This window comes from Erinaceus europaeus, chromosome 7 (genome assembly GCF_950295315.1).
Source record: "Erinaceus europaeus chromosome 7, mEriEur2.1, whole genome shotgun sequence".
Taxonomy (NCBI): Eukaryota; Metazoa; Chordata; class Mammalia; order Eulipotyphla; family Erinaceidae; genus Erinaceus; species Erinaceus europaeus.
Window position 1 is genome coordinate 40,092,649 of NC_080168.1, and position 24,110 is coordinate 40,116,758.

The 24,110-nt window shown below is 38.7% G+C and overlaps 1 protein-coding gene across 1 annotated transcript in view; it reads left to right on the forward strand.

Annotated features, from left to right (window-relative positions):
- The window catches only part of SPIC (Spi-C transcription factor), a 30,706-nt gene extending 9,762 nt beyond the window's left edge, over positions 1–20,944 (forward strand). The window contains exons 5-6 of the mRNA XM_060194243.1: positions 2,105–2,213; positions 17,852–20,944. Of these exons, the coding sequence (XP_060050226.1) occupies positions 2,105–2,213; positions 17,852–18,279 (537 nt within the window). The 3' untranslated portion in view covers positions 18,280–20,944. The remainder of the gene's footprint in view (positions 1–2,104; positions 2,214–17,851) is intronic.
- Positions 20,945–24,110: the final 3,166 nt, after the last annotated feature.

The following is a 24,110-nucleotide window of genomic DNA, read 5'->3' on the forward strand; positions in this document are numbered from 1 at the left end:
GTTTTTTACCTAACAATTAGGCTGTCTTATTTACCTTTTTTTTTCGCCTCCAGGGTTATTGCTGGGGCTGGGTGCCTGCACCACAAATCCACTGCTCCTGGCTGCTATTTTTTCCCTCCTTTTGTTGCTCTTCTTGTTTTATCATTGTTATTATTATTGTTGTTATCGATATCATTGTTGTTGGATAGGATAGAGAGAAATGGAGAGAGGAGGGGAAGACAGAGGGGGAGAGAAAGATAGACACCTGCAGACTTGCTTCACTGCTCGGGAAACACCCCCCTGCAGGTGGGAGCCAGCGGCTCAAATTGGGATTCCTGTGTGGGTCCTTGCGCTTCGCGCCACGTGCGCTTAACCCGCGGCGCTACCGCTCGGCCCCCATATTTATCTTTTAAAAGTTTGTTTTTGTGTGTGCCAGAAAGCAATGTTATTAAGCTGTGGCATGAGGTGGTGCACTGAGTTTAAAGCCTCAGACATGCAAGTTCTGTACTGTAATGCTAAGATGTCTTTCCTGTCTAGGATACATTTTAGATTTCCTAGGACATTGCTTCCCCTTTACAAACATATTGGTGTGTGTGTGATCAGAGCACTGGCCTACTTTTTCTTTATTTTTAAATAAAAAGATTTTAACTTGAGCACTATACAAGTCTGCTTTGTTATACTGGAGGGGACTGAACCTGGAACTTCAGAGTCTCAGTCATTAAAGTCTTTCTGCATAACTATTGTGCTATTTCCCCTGTGTTACCTCTTATGGAGTTCAATTTTTTATATGTTTTAAGATAAATTTATTTTTTAATTTCACAATAGGGAGAGAGAGAGAGAGAGAAGCCACAACACCACCCTAGTACAAACAGTACAACTGAAACCAGTAGTCTCAGGCTTGAGAGTCCTGCTCTAGTTGAGCTTTCTCCTCAGCTGCAGTTTTTCTTTTTGTTTCTCATTCATTCATTCGTTAGTTTGTTCATTCATTCATTCAGAAGGGAGAGAGAGAACCAGAGTATCACTCTGGTATGCATGATAACTGCTCAGCTCTGGCTTGTGGTGGTATTGGGGTTGAACCTGTAACCTCAAAGTCTCAGACATGGGAATCAATTTGCAGTCTTCCCAGCCTTACATTATTTTCTTCATGCATTCAGTTTATCAAGCAGTCTTCATGTACAGAGGAACAAATACAAAGTGGATCTCTTATTATTTAATATGTCAAATGTCCTTTTCCTGTCCCCATAAATTATTCTGTCAAGGTCTCTCCACAAGACATTTTTTTTTTTTTCAAAGAGGGGATTTTGGCTCCAGCTTAAATCTCTTCTACCTCCACTTACTTAAGGGAAGCCAGCTAAAATACAGGAGTCTGATTTTTTTTTATTTATCAAATCTGGCAAGCTTACTTCTTCAGTTCCCATTCTGTAGTTCCCACCATATAACCTTATTAAAAGCAAAACAAAACGTATTTTTTTTTATGAGAAAGGAGAGAGGGAGAACCACTCTGTTATATGCCAGAGATTGAACTCAGACCACCAGATAGCCTCTTGTGGTTGGATTTCCTTGCCTTGTGGGAAGCCCTCCTATATGTAAATATGGTATTAATGAAATGATTAAAGTCCAACCCCTTCCATTGGGATAGTTAACTTTTGGAGGCCCATATATCCTTGCCATTTATCATGGGAAGAGATCAAGCTGTTCCTTCCTGTGCCCTCTCTTGGTTCTGCTCTTAATTGGCTGCCATCTTCCTCTTATCTCCAAGATGGGTACCCAGTGTAAGAATGGAATCCATTTCCTTTTTTTTTTTTTTTGTCATCTTAATTTCTATTCACTGTTCTTCTAGGCTTTACTTTCTTAGTGGGTGTTCTAGGGAGGCAGGAAAAAATCAGCCCTCTCTCCTTTCTCATAAGAAGGGGAAGAAATTGAAATCCTCAAGTCCTCTTACCCTCAATTTCTTGACCTTCACTTTAAATGGAGATGGTGCTAGTTCTGCCCTGAATGATAACTGTCTACAGTTGATGGTAGTGTTTGCTAGAATTTGGGAGGCACTGTATAGTCTATTTGATCTTAGGTACCAACTAGGCCAAACCAAAAGTCTCATTTAGCATCTTGCTGCATTATTTTCTAGAACAGTGCTACAGACTTCTATTTGGGTGGAGATATTCATCAGTCTCTGCAGCACATCTCTGAAAACCAACTGGCACAACCTGTTGTTTCCCAACAAAAGGGAGGGAAAGGTATGTTGATCCAATAGTTTTTGCAGAGAGATGTTGTGAAGCTGCAAACTTTACTCAAATCTATCTTCAAGAATTCTGTGTGTGTGTGTGTATTGCATATATATTTTAGGTATCCAGAGGAGGAATCTTCCTATAACTTGTCAAACATTCCAGTTGTGAAGCTCTTCTCTCTCTCTCTTTATTGCTATCTTTTCTTTTTCCTCCCCCCTCCCGTTTTTTTTTTTTTTTTTTTTTTTTTAATGCCAGAGCACTGCTCAGCTCTGGCTTGTGGTGGTGTGGGGAATTGAACCTGGGGCTTTGGAACCTCAGGCATGGGAGTCTTTTTGCATAACCATTATGCTACCTACCCCCACCCCTGATTTTTCTTAAATATTAGTTAGTTGATTGATTAATTTTAGATAGAGACAAAGAGGCAGAGAGTGCAAGAGACCTCAGCACTGAAGATTCTTTCAATGCAACGAGGGCTGGGCTTGAACCTGGATTGCACACTTGGCAAAGAAGCTCACTATCCAAGTGAGCTATTTTGCTGACCCATGATCCCCTAGAGATAGAAATTTTCTTCTCTATCAAGATTCTGTAGAAAATGGGCTCATAAATAATTTAATATTTCATAAACTTGAAATTAGGATTCCCTAAAATTAAGATGATGAGTTCAGCTGACAGGCAAAGATGTTACAATGATACAGTAACCTTGTTTATTTGAGATGTGGGTCATGCACAGTCTCATGTACAGTTGGAAGGAATATTAATTGATAACAAAAATTTCTAAGGCATTTTCACAATAAATACTTTTTGTGGCAAGAGGGAATGAAACCAGGGCTACATGAATGTGTGATATTCCTAAGCAGTTGCCCAGGTTCAGCTTTTCATTCTTTATTGAGAAAGGGAGGGAGAGAGGAGATGCCACTCTACTCCTCATGGCGCTCCCTCAGTACTCTCCATGCTCCTGTGCAGTGCCAGGGCTCAAACCTAGGTGCATGTTCTACTGGGTGAGTTATTTTCTAGCCCTTTGTGTTTATTTTGAAAGAGAGAGAGAGAACACCACAACATGTAGTATGTAGTGGAGGTCAGACTCGAACCTGGGTTACATGCATGGTAGGCTGGTGCATTCTCTAGTTGAGCTACTGTGCCTACACCTCTCCTGCTCTTTTTCATACTTTTAAATGTTTATAGCCTTAGTTTTTTAGGGTCTGTGTAACTCAGTGAGTGAGTGAGTCTGGATTAATTGTATGAGGTTGGGTGAATTACAGCCTTCTGTCCCACTGGTTCTTATTAAAAAAAAATAATTGTATGGATATTTTAAGATTGCTGTAAAAATGAAAAGAGGGAATACTGTAAAACTTTATGCTAACAGTCTGGCACTGTGTCTAGATGTCAAAATACCATAGCTATGTGTTTGTGTAAATAAATACATATTAGAATGTTCATTACAATGTCATTTGTGATCGTGAAATATTGAGAACTCACCAAGCATACTTGTCAGTGGTAAGTACGGAGGTATTTAAGGGTTGAGGAGATAGTAGTAACCCTTGTGCCCGAGCAGAGCAGTACTCTGGTTTCTTACAGTATCATTCTGTCTCCTGAAAAAAAAATTAAGAGGTATACAAGAATCATTCCAATTATAAAATGCACATTTTAAAACAGTAGTTTGAATAGGTATTTAAAATGATTTAATCAGCTTAGAAGGTGACTCAGTGGCTAAAATGCTGGACTTACAAGCATGAGGTCCCTAGTTTGATCCCTGGAATCATGTCTACCAGAGTGATGTTCTGTTTTTGTTTGTTTTCTCTCTTCTTTATCATTAATAAATGAGTCTTAAAAATAAAAATAAAGGGGGCTGGGAGGTAGCACAGCGGGTTAAGTGTACATGCCACAAAGTTCAAGGACTGGTGTGTGGGGTAGATAGCATAATGGTTGTGCAAAGAGACTCTCCTGCCTGAGGCTCCAAAGTCCCAGGTTCAATCCCTCCACACCACCATAAACCAGAGCTGAGCAGTGCTCTGGTTAGAAAAAAAAAAAAAAGAGAGAGAGAGAGAATTTTATAACAGCAAACTATATCTTAGAATAATAAAATTCTACAAATGTGTTACTATTCTTTTTTGCCTTTCCTTCTTTTCTTTCCTCCCTCCCTTCCTTTCTTTCCCTTTTTTTTTTTCTTTGCTAGAAAGACCAAAGCTTCCTTCAGTGTGGAGGGGTGGGGAGGATCAGGCTTGACCTGTAGCACCACCTGAGTCTACATGATACATACAAATCATATAGAAAAACAAATCAGGGGAGTCGAGTAGTAGTGCAATGGGTTAACTGCACATGGCGTGAAGCAGAAGGACCAGCATAAGGATCCTGGTTTGAGCCCCTGGCTCCCCACCTGCAGGGGTGTCACTTCACAGGCGGTGAAGCAGGTCTGCAGGTGTCTTTCTCTCCCCCTGCCTTCCCCTCTTCTCTCCATTTCTCTCTGTTCTATCCAACAATGATGACATCAATAACTACAACAACAAAAAAATACAAGGGCAACAAGAGGGAAAATAAAGAAAGAAAAAAAAAAAGAAAAAAAAGGAAAAAAAATAAATCAGGTGGTCTGGGAGGTGTGCAGTGATAAAGCTTTGGACTCTCAAGCATGAGGTCCCGGGTTCAGTCCCCGGTAGCACATGTGCCAGAGTGATGTGTGGTTCTTTCTCCTCCTATCTTTCTCATAAATAAAATCTTAAATAAAAAAAAAAGAGGAACTTGGGCAGTAGCACAGCGGGTTAAGCGCGCGTGGCATAAAGCACAAGGACCTGTGTAAGGATCCTGGTTTGAGCCCCCCGCTCCCAGAGGCAGTGAAGCAGGTCTGCAGGTGTCTTTCTCTCCTCCTCTCTGTTTTCCCCTCCTCTCTCCCTTTCTCCCTGTCCTATCCAACTACAACGACATCAATAACAACAATAATAACTACAACAATAAAACAACAAGGGCAACAAAAGGGAAAATAAATAAATATTAAAAAAATTAAAAAAGAAATAAAAATAAATCAGCAGTGTCACTGAACAAAGGTGTTGAAAGCTGAGCTAAATTTGTTATTTAATATAAGGAGAATAACATATCAACCTCTGTGCATATGTTCAGCTTGACACTAATTATTTTCTTTTTTGTTTGTTTTTATAATGAACTAATTATTAAGTCACTCTGATGTAAAACTATTATTATCTTTTCATTGATGTTTTCTATTATGGGACTTTGTCATCAGGAGACACGTTTACCATATTCTGTTTTTGGAGCTTAGTCTTCCATCTGAAAAGGGGTACATTTTAAACAATGAGAAAATTTTAAAAGGATACATTAAAAAAAAAGGCACATTCATGATTGGGAGAAAAGCAATGCAAATTTAAGATAGTACATATATAGGTATGAAAGTCTGAAGGCAGTCCTTACATGAGAGACTGCTAAAGTTATTATTATTTTTTAATTTTTATATTTATTTATCCTTCTGTTGACCTTGTTGAGTTTTTTTTATTGTTGTTGTAGCTATTATTGCTGTTGTTATTGATGTCATCGTTGTTGGATAGGATAGACAGAAATGGAGAGAGGAGGGGAAGACAGAGGGGGAGAGAAAGATAGACACCTGCAGACCTGCTTCACCGCTTGTGAAGCGACTCCCCTGCAGGTGAGTAGCCGGGATCCTAATGCCAGTCCTTGCACTTTGCGCCACGTGCGCTTAACCCGCTGTGTTACCACCCAACTCCCTAAAGTTATTTTTATTTTAATTCTCTTTAATTTAAAATTCAAAAAGTAACAATGCACGTTATTACAACTTCAAATGATTGAGATTTACGTAAAGGATTCTTTCTTTTGCTATGCCCCCAAAGAAACTATTGTCAGCAGTTTGATATCTTATCTGTAGCTAATCTCTGTTGTTCTTTGATTTAACATATACTATTCACTGGGAAAATTGCAAAAATTTAAAATACTGTGTGTATATATATGTGTGTGTGTGTGTTTATTTTAATGATAGTTTATATTTGTTTTTTAAAGTAACTTTATTTACAAATATAAATATTTTTGAAGTACAATTTCTCACCTCTCCAGAGTGCATTACCCCACCTCCATTCCTTCCAAAGCACCAATATCTCTCTACTGAACTGCATCTTCCCTTGCAAGTTCCATCTCAATCCCCTTTGCTAACTTCAGTTTAGCGTCTGAGTCTATAATTTTCACTGAATTTTGCTAGTTGTCTTTGCTTAGTTTGTTTATTCCCTATAGGTAAGGCCATTCTATATTTTCATTTTATTTAAGTGCCCTTAGTATTTCTTATAGATCTGGTTTAGTGGTAGTGAATTCCTACAGCTGTCCTTGTCTAAAAACACCATTTATGATTTTAAAGAATATGCATATGTTTACATGAAATCATGTTCAGAACTAGATAAGATAAACTACTTTTACTTTCACTTTGTGCTTTTCTTTGAATTTTTTTTATTGTGAGCTTATAATGTTTTTCTTAAACAGAAATCTAAATGTCTTATAAAATTGGCAGAAAAGCTTTTAAAAGATAGAATCCATTATAATTTATTTGACCTTTGAATGAAAGGAAGAGAATTGTTTAAAACCAAGACTTTAAATCATGATGTATCTTTGGTAAGTCCCTTTCATTTCTCAATTCATAAATTTAAGATATATAAGACAAAAGATAATCTTTATAAAAAAACCTTTGAGGTTTCTGGATAAATGGTAACTCATGCAATAGTATTACTTCCTAGAGACTGTTAAATGCAGTTTGGAAACTCACTATTCTATTTTCTCAAAGGGAAACCAGATTTTTTTTTTTTTAAGTAGCTACTGGTGGGCTGTGATATTTACAAGCCAGTTTAGAAGTCACGAAATAGCCTGTCACCTTCATTCCATAAGTCAGTCAACTAAATAAACAAAAACCCTAACACACCTTCCCCAAGTTCTGTTATTCTGCAATATAATACTCTCTTTCTTTCTTTCTTTCTTTCTTTCTTTCTTTCTTTCTTTCTTTCTTTCTTTCTTTCTTTCTCTTTTTTCCTTCCTTCCTTCCTTCTTTCCTTCCTTCCTTCCTTCATTTCTCTCTTTCTTTCTTTTTTATTTATTGATCAAAGACAGAAATCAGGGGGGGAAGAGGGAGATAGAGAGGGAGAAAGAGCACCTTGTGAAGCTTTTACCCAGCAAGTAGGGACCAGAGATTTGAACCTGGTCCTTGTGTACTGTAACATTTACTCAACCTGGTACACCACTACCAGGCCCAAGGCTGTGTTCCTAAAGAGGTGCAAATTGGCAGTACCATTCTAACTCATATCAATGGAGAATATAAAAATGCGTATTATCTTTGTTTATCAATATTGTCAAAAAGTCAAGGGCTATGGATAGAGCACAATGGTTATGCAAACAACTTTCATGCCTGAATCTCTGAGGTCCCACCACCACAAACCAGAGCTGAGCAGAGCTCTCTCATTAAAAAATATCATATTTTGACATTTTATACCCTGTTATTTTATTACTTTTTAAACTTTTTTTTTAAACATAGAGACAAAGGCAGAGAGTATAAGAAGGCATAACTTCCTTTAATTTGTTGGGGGCAGGGCTTGAATCTGGGTTACACACATAGCAAAGCAACACACTATCCATGTGAGCTATTTTGCTGGCCCCATTCTTTCTTTCTTTAGTGATTTAATAATGATTAATAAGATTGTAAGATAACAGGGGTACAATTCTGTACAGTTCTCACCACCAGATTCCTGTCTTTCATCCCCGCTATTGGAAGCTTCCCTATTCTTTACCCCTCTGGGAGTATGAACCAAAATTCTTTTTTTTAAATTTTTTTAAAAGATTTTATTTATTTATTAATGCAAAAGATAGGAGGAGAGAGAAAGAACCAGACATCACTCTGGCACATATGCTGCCAGGGATCGAACTCAGGACGTCATGCTTGAGATTCCAAAGCTTTATCACTCCCGGACCATGAACCAAAATTCTTTATGGGGGTGCAGGAAGAAGATCTGGCTTCTGTAATTGCTTCTCTGTTGGACATGGGCATTGGCAGATTGACCCAGCCTCTGTCTATCTTTCTTTAGTGAGATAGGGTTCTGGAAAGGTAAGATTCTGGAACACATTGGTGAAGTCTTCTGCCTAGGAATTTCAGGATGGTGTCACGGTAATGTCTGTAACTTGTGTCTGAAAGGCAGTAAGATATAAATCAGGACAAAATATTTAATAAATATTAAATATTACTCAAATGTAGAAATAGAGCAGATGAAACTAGGGGTCTTTGTGTGATAAGAAGCTAAGAAGTCTATTTTAGATATGTTCCAATGGGCCCATGACTAGTAATTTTTGCCTGAGCCTGATAGCTAACATGTAGGTGGGCTAAAAGTATTGACCATGTTTGGTGTCAGAGTTAAGGCTTGGACTGGAAAGCTGTATTAAGGCAGAGAGTAGCTCTCAAACATGAGGAAAGTATGTAAATACCATCAACTATTAACCTCATCTCATTATTTATTTTTCTAGAAATTATGCTACCAAGCTTTATCATTTTTACCTGTCTTTTTTTTTACTTCACTGATGCTTGCATGCTGTTTTGCATTTTGCAAAGTACATTTGCATTTCCTACCACCTCTTAGTTCATTTACTTAGATTTACATTTTATTTTGTTTTATTTACATTTCATCACTCCAGGCTAATTTTTAAGTTTTTAATTAATTAATTAGTTATCAGAGCACTGCTCAGCTCTGGCTTATGATGGTGTGTGGGACTGAACCTGGAACCTTTGAGAAGCCTTAGGCATGAGAGTGTGTATGATTTTTATGCTAGCTCCCTGCCCACCAGGACGATTTTTTAATCTTGTTATCCATAACTTTTTATTGTTTTGTTTTTTTACTTGTTTTTTATTAGGTTTTTTTTGTTTGTTTGTTTTAGGATGATTTTTTTTTTTTATAAGAGGGACAGAGAAACAGGGAAATAGAAACAAACTACAGTAGTTAGGGCTACAATCTGGGTTGAGAGCATGGCAAGTGAAGAGTACTATCTAGGTGAGATATCTCATTGGTTCTGAAGCTTCTCTTTTTTCATTATTAGTAATTTAATAATAGTTTGATAACAGTTTAATAATAATATTACATGGGGTATATAGTTCCACACTGCATCCACCACCATAGTTCTGTGCCACTATCACCCCACCTTTTTTTTTATTTAATATTTTTTATTTCTCTTTTGGGGGATTAATGGTTTACAGTCAACAATAAAATACAATAGTTTGTACATGTATAACATTTCCACCTAACAATATAACCCCCACTAGGTCCTCTGCCATCATATTCCAATACCTGAACCTTCTTCCACAGCCCCAGAGTCTTTTACTTTGATGCAGTACACCAACTCCAGTCCATGTTCTGCTTAGTATTTTCCCTTTTGATCTTGTTTATCAACTTCTGTCTATGAATGAGATCATCCCATATTCATTCCTTTGTTTCTGACTTGTCTCACTTAGGATGATTCCTTCAAGCTTCATAGGAGTTGAGGTGAAGAAGGAGCTCGCCATTTTTAATAGTTGAGTAGTATTCCATTGTGTATATATACCACAACTTACTCAGCCACTCATTTGTTGTTGGACACCTGGGTTGCTTCCAGGTTTTGGGTATGACAAATTGTGCTACTATGAACATGAACATAGGTATACACAATTTTTTTTGGATGGGTGTATTTGGTTCCTTAGGATATACCTTTAGGAGAGATTTGCAGGGTCATAGGGTAGTCTACTTCTAGCCTTCTGAGAGTTCTCCAGACTGCTCTCCACAGAGGTTGGACCAATTGACATTCCTACCAGCAGTACAGGAGGGTTCCTTTGTCTCCACAACCTCGCCAGCATTTGTTGCTGCTACCTTTTCTAATGGACTGAAATGGTATCTCTTTGTTGTCTTTATTTGCATTTCTCTGACAATCAGTGACCTGGAACATTTTTTCATATGTTGATTGGCCTTTAGGATCTCTTCTATAAAGAATATCTGTTTATAATATTCTATAAAGAATATTCTGTTTGTATATGGATTGTATTATGCTGAGGAATTATCCACATGCCTTTTCTTTTTTTTTCCTTTTTTTATTTCTTTTTTTTTTTCTTTTTTTTAATTTTTTTTATTTAAGAAAGGATTAATTAACAAAACCATAGGGTAGGAGGGGTACAACTCCACACAATTCCCACCACCCAATCTCCATATCCCACCCCCTCCCCCGATAGCTTTCCCATTCTCTATCCCTCTGGGAGCATGGACCCAGGGTCATTGTGGGTTGCAGAAGGTAGAAGGTCTGGCTTCTGTAATTGCTTCCCCGCTGAACATGGGCGTTGACTGGTCAGTCCATACTCCCAGTCTGCCTCTCTCTTTCCCTAGTAGGGTGGGTCTCTGGGGAAGCTGAGCTCCAGGACATATTGGTGGGGTCTTCAATCCAGGGAAGTCTGGCCGGCATCCTGATGACACCTGGAACCTGGTGATGCAAACTCTAGTATACTTCTGCTTTCTTACTTTGGTGCCATACTCCAAACTCAGTCAATTTCTGCTTTGCGTTTCTACTTCTTCTTCCTTTTTTTTTTTTTTTACATGCATAACATTCCCCAGATTCCCATTTAACAATACAACCCCCACTATGTCATTCATCATTTTTCATGGACCTGTATTCTCCCCACCCACCCACCCACCCCAGAGTCTTTTACTTTGGTGTAATACTCCAATTCCATTTCAGGTTCAACTTGTGTTTTCTTTTCTAATCTTGTTTTTCAACTTCGGCCTGAGAGTGAGATCATCCCATATTCATCCTTCTGTTCCTGACTTATTTCACTCAACATGATTTTTTCAAGGTCCATCCAAGATCGGCTGAAAACGGTGAAGTCACCATTTTTTACAGCTGAGTAGTATTCCATTGTGTATATAAACCACAACTTGCTCAGCCACTCATCTGTTGTTGGACACCTGGGTTGCTTCCAGGTTTTGGCTATTACAAATTGTGCTGCCAAGAACATATGTGTACACAGATCTTTTTGGATGGATGTGTTAGGTTCCTTAGGATATATCCCCAGGAGGGGAATTGCAGGGTCATAGGGTAGGTCCATTTCTAGCCTTCTGAGAGTTCTCCAGACTGTTCTCCACAGAGGTTGGACCAATTGACATTCCCACCAGCAGTGCAGGAGGGTTCCTTTGACCCCACACCCTCTCCAGCATTTGCTGCTGTTACCTTTTCTGATGTGTGACATTCTCACAGGAGTGAAGTGATATCTCATTGTTGTCTTGATTTGCATTTCTCTGACAATCAGAGACTTGGAGCATTTTTTCATGTGTTTCTCGGCCTTTTGGATCTCTTCTGTGGTGAATATTCTGTCCATGTCCTCCCCCCATTTTTGGATGGGGTTATTTGTTGTCTTGTTGTTGAGTCTGGCAAGCTCTTTATATATGTTGGTTATTAAACTCTTATCTGATGTATGGCATGTAAAGATCTTCTCCCATTCTGTGACGGGTCTCTTGATTTGGGTAGTGGTTTCTTTTGCTGTGAAGAAGCTTTTTAATTTGATGTAGTCCCATAGGTTTATACTTGCCTTAGTCTTCCTTGTAATTGGATTCGTTTCATTGAAAGTGTCTTTAAAATTTATGCGGAAAAAAGTTCTGCCAATATTTTCCTCTAAGTATCTGATAGTTTCTGGTCTAACATCCAAGTCCTTGATCCACTTGGAATTTACTTTTGTATTTGGTGAAATACAGTGATTCAGTTTCATTCTTCTGCATGTTTCAACCCATTGTTTCCAACACCATTTGTTGAAGAGACTCTGCTTCCCCCATATAATAGTCTGAGACTCTTTGTCAAAGATTAGATGTCCATACGTGTGGGGCCTCATTTCTGGGCTCTCAATTCTATTCCACTGGTCAGTGTGTCTGTTCATATTCCAGTACCAAGCAGTTTTGATGACAATGGCCCTATAATACAGTTTGAGATCTGGCAGTGTGATGCCTCCAGTTCTGTTCTTTTTTCTCAAGATTGTTTTGGCAATTCTAGGTCTTTTCTGGTTCCAGATAAACATTTGTAGCATTTGTTCTATTCTCCTAAAAAATGTGCTTGGGATCTTGATGGGGATAGCATTAAATTTGTAGATGGCTCTGGGTAATATATTCATTTTGATGATGTTAATTCTTCCAACCCATGAACATGGAATATCTTTCCACTTCTTTGTGTCTTTTTCAAATTCTTTGAGTAGTGACTCATAATTTTCAATATACAAGTCTTTCACTTCTTTGGTTAGGTTTACTCCTAGATATTTTATTGTTTTTGTTGCTATAGAAAAAGGAACTGATTTCTGGATTTCAATTTCTTCTAGCTTAGTGTTTGCATAGAGGAATGCCACTGACTTTTGAATGTTAATTTTATAGCCTGACACATTACTGTATTGCCTGATGATTTCCAAAAGCTTCTTGCTGGATTCCTTAGGTTTTTCCATGTATACTATCATGTCATCTGCAAATAAGGAGAGTTTGACTTCTTCTCTTCCAATCTGTATGCCTTTAATTCCTTGCTCCTGCCTGATTGCTATGGCAAGAACTTCCAACACTATGTTGAATAGTAATGGTGATAGTGGGCAGCCCTGTCTAGTACCTGATCTGAGGGGAAATGCTTCCAGTTTTTCACCATTGAGAATGATGTCGGCTGTAGGTTTGCTATATATAGACTCCACTATCTTCAGGAATTTTCCATCTATTCCTATTTTTGTAGTGTTTTGATCATAAAGGGATGTTGTATTTTGTCAAAGGCTTTCTCTGCATCTATTGATATGACCATGTGGTTTTTGGTCTTGCTTTTGTTGATGTGGTGGATCACATTGATTGATTTACGTATATTAAACCAACCTTGCATGCCTGGGATAAACCCCACTTGGTCATGATGAACAATTTTTTTGATATACTGCTGTATCCGGTTGGCTAGAATTTTGTTCAGTATTTTCGCATCTATGTTCATCAGAGATATTGGTCTGTAGTTTTCTTTTTTGGTTGTGTCCCTGTCTGCTTTTTGTATCAGGGTGATGTTGGCTTCATAGAAGCTGGCAGGGAGTATTCCAGTGTCTTCAATCTTCTGGAAGACTTTTAAAAGTAGAGGTATTAGCTCTTCTTTGAAAGTTTTGTAGAATTCATTTGTAAAACCATCTGGTCCAGGACTTTTATTTTTGGGCAGATTTTTGATAACTGTTTCAATTTCATTAGCTGTGATGGGCCTGTTCATGTTATCCACTTCCTCTTTACTTAGTTTTGGAAGTTGGTAGGTATCTAGGAAATCATACATTTCTTCCAGGTTCTCTAGCTTGGTGGCATATAGTTGTTCATAGAAGCCTCGCATGATATGTTGAATTTCTGCAGTGTCTGTTGTGATTTCTCCTCTTTCATTTACTATCCGATTTATTTGGGTCTTCTCCCTTTTTTGTTTTGTGAGTCTGGCTAAAGGTTTGTCGATTTTGTTTACTCTTTCGAAGAACCAACATTTACTTTTGTTGATCTTTTGTATGGTTTTCCTATTCTCAATGTTATTTATTTCTGCCCTAACTTTAGTAATTTCTGTCCTTCTGGTTGCTTTAGGATTCCTTTGTTGTTCTTCTTCTAGGTCTTTAAGATGTGCAATCAGGCTGTTTATTTGTGCCTTTTCTTGTTTCCTAATGTGTGCTTGTATAGCTATGAACTTCCCTATTAGGACTGCTTTAGCTGTGTCCCAAATATTTTGATAGCTTGTGTCTTCATTTTCATTGAACTCTCGAAACATTTTGATTTCTTCCTTGATTTCCTCTTCGACCCAGAAGTTGTTAAGAAGTGTACTGTTGAGCTTCCACATTTTGGCACTGTTACTAATCTTTTGTTGATTGTTAAGTGTTAGTTTAATTCCACTGTGGTCTGAGAAGATGCTTGGGATGATTTCAATTCTCTTGAATTTGCTGATGCTGTCTTTGTGGCCTAACATATGGTCTATCCTTGAGAATGATCCATGCGGATTTGAGTAAAATGTGTATTCCAGTTTCTTGGGATGAATGACTCTGAAAATGTCCAATAGTTCTAGTTTATCTATCTCTTCATTTAGCTCCCTTATGTCTTTACTGATTTTCTTCCTGGATGATCTGTCAAGTTGAGATAGTGGGGTGTTGAAGTCCCCTACTATGATTGTGTTACTGTTAATATATGTCTGTAGCTCTTTCAGTAGAAGTTTGATGTATTTAGATGGCTTCTCATTGGGTGCATAGATATTAATAATTGTTAAGTCCTCTTGATTGACTGATCCTCTGAGCATTAAGTAGTGTCCATTCCTATCTGTTTTAATCTTATCTATTTTAAAGTCTATCATGTCAGATATGAGAATAGCTGTTCCTGCCCTTTTTTGTGGGCCATTGGTTTGAATGATAGTTTTCCATCCTTTCACTTTAAGTCTGTGTTTGTCTTGTTGAGTTAGGTGAGTTTCCTGTAGACAATATATTGTTGGGTTGTGTTTTCTGATCCATCTTCCTACTCTGTGTCTTTTAATAGGTGAATTCAGGCCATTGACATTTATTGATATCAAAGATTGAAGATATTTTAACGCCATTCTTGTAGAGTTTTAGAGTGTTTTGATATATGTCCTATTTGTGGTGGTCTGGTTGTTTATAGGAGACCTTTCAGAACTTCTTTCAGGGCAGGCTTGGTGATGGTTGTTTCCTTCAACTGTTGCTTGTCTGAGAAGGTTTTGATGCTTCCATCTAGTCTGAATGACAATCTAGCAGGATACAGTATTCTTGGCTGAAAGCCTTTCTCATTGAGCACTCGATAGATATCTTGCCATTCTCTTCTGGCCTGTAGTGTTTGTATGGAGAAGTCTACTGCTAATCTTATGAGTTTTCCTTTGTAGGTGACTCTTTGTTTTTCTCTTGCAGCCTTGAGGATCCTTTCTTTATCCTTATTCCTTTCCAATCTAAGTATGACATGTCTTGGTGTCTTTAGGTCTGGGTTAATTCTGTTTGGGACCCTCTGGGCTTCTTGAATCTTTATGTCTTTGATGTTGTCTAGACTAGAGAAATTTTCAGCTATTATGGCCTGGAGAATGCTTTCTTCCTCCCCTTCTCTTTCTTCCTCTGGTAAGCCAATAATGCGTATATTGTTTCTTTTGAAGTCATCCCATAGGACTCTGTTGTTGTTTTCAGAATCTCTTAATCTCTTTTTGAGATCTCTTACTTCTTTTTTAGTTGTCTCTAATTCATCCTCAATCTTGCTAATTCTGTCTTCAGCCTCATTGATTCTATTCTCTCTGCCCTCTACTGCTTTCTGGAGTTCATCTATTTTGTTGCCCTACTCTGATACTGTTTTAGCTTGTTCAGCTAGTTGCCTTCTTAGCTCAGCGATTTCAGCTTTCAGCTCTCTAATAACCATGAGATAATTAGAATTTTCTTCCATATTCTCATTTGTTGTTCCTGCATTTCTGATTACAATTTTTTCAAATTCTTTACTCACTCCTGTTATTATTTCCTTAGCTAATGTTTGGATGTTGAACTCGTTGTTTTGTGCTTCACCCTCTGGAGGACTTTTAGCTGGACTCTTGTCCTGGTTTGAGTCTCCAATATTTTTTCTTGTTGTTTTAACCATTTTATATAAGTTAACAGTTTTTTCAATCCCTGAGTTGGAGTTCAGTGGTGTAAAAGCCTTTTTTTTTTTTTCCCCTGTGGGCTATGGGAGTCTGAGGGCTTTTAAACTATCAATAGGCTTCTTAGCTTAATCACTGACTCCTGACCAAGAGATAAAGCAGGGTGTGGCAGAGATAATCCAGTGGTTATGCAAAGAGACTTTCACAGCCCCTCAGCTATGCCACCGAGGTATAGTTCTTCTCCTGAGTTTCCCGGTTAGATCTCTGTACCCTGGTGTACCCTGGTGTCCCTCCCTGTTGCTGCACCAGATTCTGAGGGTAGTAGCAATGGAGACTCAGAGTTGCACTTGGTGAGTCTCTGGGGAGTCCTTTCCTCCCTTCAGCTGTCCCCTTGTTGGTGGAGCAGACTGGAGGTGGTGTCTCCACTGACAAACTGTTGAACTGTTAGCAGTCACTTAGTCTCTCCTTAGGCCCCTCTCTCTGTCACCAGCCACGCGTGTTTGTACTCACGGGTGATTTACTGGGTTTTTGTGGTCATTCTAGTCCTGTCTTGTTTCGGTCCGGGTGGTCTCCTTTGGTATTCCTAGTTGATCCGGGAGAGGAGAGGAGAGGAGAGAAAGCGATCTGCTGCTCGTAGCTCCGCCTCCAGAAGTCGAATCTCTCCTTTTTTTATTTCTTTATTGGGGAATTAATATTTTACATTCAACAATAAATACAATAGTTTGTTCATGCATAACATTCCCCAGTTTCTTATTGGACAATACAACCCCCACTATGTCATCTATCATCCTTCATGGACCTGTATTCTCCCCACCCACCCACCCCAGAGTCTTTTACTTTGGTGCAATATGCCAATTCCATTTCATCTCCATCATCAACAACATAATGAACCCCTCTGTGGGCCCCTATAGGACCTGGCCCTTAATATGAATCAACATTGGTAGGGAATGTTCCATTCTCTGAAGGGAGGTTGGGTAGCATACTCTGCTTATCACCTGAGGTTGATGGGTCCTGAAATTGGCACAGCCTGGAATGTTCCTAGCCATGACCATGGAATGTGAGCTCAGACCTACAGGGATGCAGAGGTTACATAGACTCCTGTGCTGACTATAGGCCTCAGATAAGATTGATGGGGTTTACAGCTAACAATATTTATATACTTTTCCAATATTTGGGAGCTACTCTCTTTCCTAGTCCAGCTCTCTGGTCCTTTTTCCAACTGTGACACCATACCCCCAGACAATAGCTTAGGTCACGTGCATATTGGATGTCAGGCTCAGATAAAAGCTAGTTGGGTCATGGACCCCTTGGAATATACCTAAAATATACCTACTAGCTTTTTACAAAGTGGAGACCCCATATCTCCATTCACAATATTGTTGTCTTTAGGTTCATGATTAGTCATGAACAATTTGCTCTGCTTTCTATCTTAACTCTTTTTCAGTCACCAGGTTCCAGATGCTACCATGATGCCAACCTGACTTCCCTGTGCAGATGACCCCACCAATGTGTCCTGGAGCCCCACCTCCCCAGATCCCTACCTCACTAGGGAATGAGAGAGACAGGCTGGGTATATGGATCAGCCTACCAATGCCCATGTTCAGCGGGGAAGCAATTACAGAAGCCAGACCTTCCACCTTCTGCATTCACTAGTCACTCTAGGTCCATGCTCCCAGAGGGTTAAAGAATAGGAAAGCTAACAGGTGGAGCTCTGGTGGTGGGAATTGTGTGGAACTGTGCCCCTCTTAGCCTATGGTCTTGTCAGTGTTTCCATTTTATAAATAAAAACTTAAAAAAAAATTGAGGTCCTGAGTTTGATCCTCAGCAACATATACATCAAAATGCTTTGGTTCTCTTTCTCATTAATAAATGTACAAATGATGTCCTAACTACAAACCTGGGGTGGGGGTGTAGGAGGAAGACCTGTTCCCATGCAAGTTTCAATTTGTAATCATTCAACAAACCCTTCCTGAAGATGGTTTTAGTGTGCAGCCATGATGGAGGATTAATACTGTTTGTCTCCATTTTAGGCCGGAAGAAACTCCGTCTGTTTGAATATCTTTATGAATCCCTGTGTAATCCTGAGATGACATCTTGCATTCAGTGGGTAGATAAGAGCAAAGGCATCTTTCAGTTTGTATCAAAAAACAAGGAAAAACTTGCCCAACTTTGGGGGAAAAGAAAAGGCAACAGGAAGACCATGACTTACCAGAAAATGGCCAGAGCACTGAGGAATTACGGAAGAACTGGGGAAATCACCAAAATAAGGAGGAAGCTGACTTACCAGTTCAGTGAGTCCATTCTCCAAAGACTCTCTCCATCTTGTTTCTTGGACAAAGAGTTCTTCTGCTCACAGTATGCTCAACCCAATCAAGACTATTTCAGTTTAAGTAATTGGAATGCAAATTATAATTGTGTAGCTGCCAGTTACCATGAGTCAATTTGTCCCCATTGCTAAATATTTGCATACCTGTTAGGATTTCCTGACATCAGAAGTCCCTAAAAATTCCAGGATATTTCTCTTAAGGCAAATACTGAACAGCAAAAACAAAAAACTAATTCCATTCTTGCTAATTTTTATTGAATAGTATAAATTCTACCAGTGAACAACTAAATGTTCTTGTTCTTATAAGAAAAGTCTGCAATATTTTCTAGATTAAAAATGCTTGCTATAAATAGATATAGAGACAGAAACACTGTTTTCTATCAGGCAAAAAATAATGATTCTAACTTGTATTTGATTTTAGGGGGAAAAAAAGACTGCAATGATGCACATGCTAAAATGCAGTCATAGTTTTAAAAGCTTCTGTGGCTGTCTATGTTTTTCAGTACTTAAGACCTCATAGTCTATAAACTTGTGGCACCACAGAAACAATATAGGAAAAATGCTTACATTTCCTTACATTTGTCTCTTCCCTAGGGCACATGCAGGAGCTAACATTTCTTGTTAAATTGTCACTCAGACACAGGGAGGTGCTTTTGCCTTGCTAACTTGCTTACCCAACTTCGGAACAGTCTTCATACCTTGAAGTAGCCAACTGAGACTAGGCTTGCAGAGTAGAGGGCAAAATAAAAACAAATAATATATCCAAAGAGAACCAGGATTTAGGAATCCCAATTGAAAGCTATGGCTTAGCCTTCACATTTTACAAGGACTCCTGAGAGTCCTTGTTTTTTCCTGCTTGGCAGCTACACACACATATGCCATCTTTATTATGATGTAGAGAAATTACCTAGACTGCTTGAACCATCTTAACTCCTGGCCAGCAGACCAAGAGTCTCCTGCTGGATGCCATATTGAATTTATTGCATTCAGTATTGTCTCTTTTTCTTTGTGTCCTGCTGGTGCATTTCCTTCTTCAGGGACTTTTAAGGAAATTAGAGCCAGAGTAATTGAATGGAGGCAAACCTGACATTGGCTCTTTTCACAGTAAGTTGAGTTTCAGTTGAGACTGGATAATGTTGAAGCCTAATCCCCAGTGCACTAGGACATGAGGCCTTAGGAAGGTGATTCCATTACAGAGACTTTTCTCATCTCAGTGCATAGAAGGTAACCTCTGAACCAGGAAGCAGACACCAAATTTGCTTATACTTTGGTCCTGGACTTCCTAGCCTCCAGAACTCTGAGAAATTCATTGTTTATGAGCCATTCAATTTATGGTACAGACATACCTCATTCTATTATGCTTTGCTTTATTACATTTTGCAAATATTGCACTTGCAGGGTTGTAGTAACCCTATTGACCAAATCTGCTGGGGCATTTTTTTCTGATAGTTATAAAAATAATGGATAGAATTATTATTTTTTTTGTGGTCCAGGAGATGGTGCAGTAGATAAAGCATTGGACTCTTAAGCAGGAGGTCCTGAGTTCAATCCCTGGAAGCACATGTATCAGAGTGATGTATGGTTCTTTCTCTCCTCCTATCTTTCTCTCTATCTTTCATTAATAAATAAATAAAATCTTTAAAAAATTATAATTTTTTAGTTATAAAATCTTTTTTTTTTTTTTTTTTTTTTTGCACTATGCTACCACTAAATGACCTTCCTGGGGCTGTTTTAAAAATTCTTTTATTTTAAAGAAAAAAAATATCACACTGCTCCACCATCTATGGTCTCTTCCAGTGCTATCCCAGTGAGTGTTGGGACTTGTTTGAAAGTCTTAATTCCAGACATGAGAGCCCTCTCCCTCAAGAGCCTCTCCTGCCTTTCCTCTGCAACTAGCTCATTTACCACACTTTACCAGACACTCATGTTATTGGTGAAAACATAATCTTCCTAGTCACGACAACTGATTAGGGGTTGTATTGTTAAATGGGAAACTGGGGAATTTTATGCATGTACAAACTATTGTATTTACTGTTGAATGTAAAACATTAACTCCCCAATAAAGAAATAAATTTAAACAAAAAAGAAAGAACACAGGAAAACTCAAAGTAAAGGCCATGGAGAGGGTTATTAGGACAAAGTAGATAGTTGAGAAAATCCAAAGTGACAGTTGTGGAGAGGTTGCTGTGTTAAAATTAAAATGTAGTTTTCCTACTCCATTATAGAAGTGCCATAGACCTAGCTATTTCATTTCTGGCTGTTTATTTGAATCATATGAAGACACCAATCAAAAAGAAACCCGCCCCTATGCTCTTTGCAGCCCTGTTTATAACAGAAAAAATATGGAAACAATCTAGATGCTCATGAGTGATTAATAACATTTTAGTTAATGTTATTAATGCATATATAATCCCATAGTCTACAAGACATAGCACAGGTGTGTAGTTCATACCACCTAGCTTTGTGTAATTACATCCTGACATTTGCCCAACTATGAAATTGCCTAACAGTGCATTTCACAGGCAGGAATCCTTATCATTAAACAGCTGTATATACACAATAGAATGCAATATCTTAGATTCACACAACAGATTGGTGGTTACCAGTAGAGACAGGTTTTATGGAGTCAGTGAAAGATAAAGGGAGTCAGTTATGGTGGTGGATGGAAACTAGACTTTAGTGATGGTCATAATGTAATATATATGTATATATATATAGATATTGAAATACATTGCTGCACACCTAAAATATATCATGTTGCAAATCAATGTTAATCCAATAAAAAAGTTTAAAATTTTGTATCAGTATTTTATTTCTCTCCCTATTCCCTTCCTAATACCAGTTTGAGGGGATCATCCTAATTGTCCCCAAATCTATTAGCTATCTCTGACTTTCTCTTTATTTATTTATTTTTTTACACCAGAGCACTGCTCATCTCTGACTGGTGGTGCTTGGGGATCAAACCTGGGAGTTCAGAGCTTGGGGATCAAACCTGGGAGTTCAGAGCCTCAGACATGAAAGTCTTTTTGAACAACCATTATGATAGCTCCCTTTATTTTAATAGAAGGGTTATGCAGGGGGGCTTGGCAGAGATAGCCTGGGACATGGTACAAGGGATGAAGTGTTGGACTCTCAAGTATGAAGTCTCAAGTTTGAACCTACCCAGAGTGATGCTCCAGTTCTCTCTCTCTCTCCTCTTTTTAGTAAATAAAATAAATCATAAAAAAGTAAAAGAATACAGAGGAGAGAAACCACAATACTGGTCCACCACCATGGAGCTACCCTGGTTCCATTTTTGGCACTATCAGTTGGTGCCAGGGATGGAACCAAGTGCCTCACACATAATAAAGTATGATTCCTACTTGATGACCCATTTCATACCCCCACTCTAACTTTTTTTTTTTAAAGAGGTATTTATTTCCTTGAGAGCAAGGAGGAGAAATCGAGAACTAGAATATCTCTTGACACATAAAATGCCAGGGATTAAACTAAAGATCTCCAGTGCTTTATTCATTGAGTCACCCCTTCAGGTCATGCGCCAACCCAATTCCTATTGATTTTTTTTAAAGGTTTTATTTATTAATTAGAAAGATAGGAGAATAAATGGAAAGAATCGAATGTCACTTTGATACATGTGCTGCTAGGGATTGAACTCGGGATCTCATGCTTAAGAGTCCAATGTTTTAATCCACTGTGCCATCTCCCAGACCACCCAACTCTTACAGTTGATTCCTCTTAGGCAGAAGTCTGGGTTCTGCCTTTTACAAAAAAAAAAAAGTGCTGACCAAAGCTCATTTTCATAAGCCTACCTTTTCTTTATGATGACATGCTTTATATAAGCTGCTTAAAGACAAACTCCATCCTGCAGGGGGAAAGCTTTGCAAGTGGTGAAGCAGTGCTGCAGTTGTCTATTTCTTCCCCTCTGTCTCCCCTTTCCTCTATACTTCTGGATGTCTCTATCCAATAAACAAATAAAAGTAATAAAATAAAATAATCTATTAAAAAAGGACAAACTTCAGGTAGCAACGCCCTGTTTTAAAGTTCCTGCCACTACACAAGGACAGGGAAGAGAGACTTTTTAACCTTTCCTCATGGTTCTTCTTTTCCAGGTATACCATCCATTCCACCTCATTACCTTGATCTAGCTGATAGGTTCAGCTCAACGCTTCTGTGAACAGGAGCTGTGAGAAGCAACATTTGTCTTGTTACAGTGTATCCCATAGTCAGTTTCCCCTTATTGGGTCCTGTAACCAAGAATTAGGCATCCCCCCCACCCCCCGCCGCCCAAGGGTACATTCTGTCAGCACTTCCTTTAAATCACAGGCTTCTCCTTTGGTCTCTGAATATGGAACTTGTGGTCCTTCATGTTGATTTATCCAAGAATTCCATTTTGTTGTCCCAACCACTCCTAGGAAATAGGAAATATTTGATGGGACAGTCCTGTCCAAAAGTATCTCCTCTGCTAAGAGCCAAATGTGTGAAGTAGATGGAATCATTGTTAATAATAAACTGTTTGAGCCCCAGCTCCCCGCCTGCAGGGGGGTCACTTCACAGGTGGTGAAGCAGGTCTGTAGGTGTCTGTCTTTCTCTCCCCCTGTCTTCCCCTCCTCTCTCCATTTCTCTCTGTTCTGTCTACCAATGACGGCATCAATAACAACAACAATAACACAACAAGGGCAACAAAAGGGGATATATGTTAAAAAAAAAAAAGAAATAAAGAAGTAAACAAACTGTAGAACAGCTAAAATGCTTGCTTTTCTGTGTTCTTTCTGCTACCCAATGATGACTGTGGTAGGAATACCACAGTCTTTATGTCTAATGCTAAGGATATCTTTTTCTTCCTTTTATAATCAGCACTGCTCAGCTCTGGCTTGTGTGGGGGATTGAACCTGGGATTTTGGAGCCTCAGGCATAAAGCATTTTTACATAATGCTATCTCCCTAGATGTTAAGGGAAACAAACATGAACCTTTCTATCATGAGGTTAAAATTCTATCAGTATTGGATTATAGTTTTATGAATTCAATTTGTATGCAACTTCAGGGATGAACTTGGCTTCACATACAAATAGTACCATGGAGCGATCTCTAGGGCTCAAGTTTTTCAATTTTTGTTTGGGGACTTAGGAGAGATACCAGAGCACCAGCTCACCATGCTTGGAATTCCCATGGTGCTCTGTATAGGAATTAAGGCAAAGTTCAGAAATCTAAGATTGTCAACTCCACATTTTAATAGCACCCTACCTTCCTGGTTCTGAATTTTGAACAAGCAAAACAAGTTTCTTGACTGTAGTTAACTGAAACCTAGTTTAAATCACTCACTGGAATTTATTGAAAGACATTAGACTAAGAATATTCTTTTATTATTATTATTATTTATTTTGCATAGAGACAGAAATTGAGAGGGAAAGGGAGATGTAGCAAAAGGTGGGGGAGGGAGAGGGAGGAAGAGAAACTTGCAACACTGCTTCACCAAGAGACCAGGGGCTTGAACCTGGGTCCTTGTATACCGTAATGTGTGCACTAGCACTAGGCTCCAAAAATAATATTTCTGAGAAAGATGGAGGATATAATGCCCCAAAACTCAAAATATCTGGATAAGTGAGCCCACCACTGCCACTGTTACTAGTCCATGTCTCAATTTGTGTTATCTCATATATCACTAAGCAGAGCTAGTATTGCAACACCACTGTTCCCAGAGATAGTCTTGCCTTTATGGAGCCAGGAGTCTACCACCCCTGCTCTGTCAGTCACCAGATCCCCAGTCAGATCCTAGAAAGGGGATTTCTGATTGGCTGAGTCTTGGCCCATTGCTTGGCAGCAATGAAAATGAGAAACGTGTTTGTATGGAATGTGCAACTTTTACTGGGAGACTAGTTTCTGCAACCTATCAAGCCTCAGGAGGTCAAGAATTCCCCAAACATAGGAAGCAGTTCAGATGCTGGGCAGCCAAAAGAATGACAAA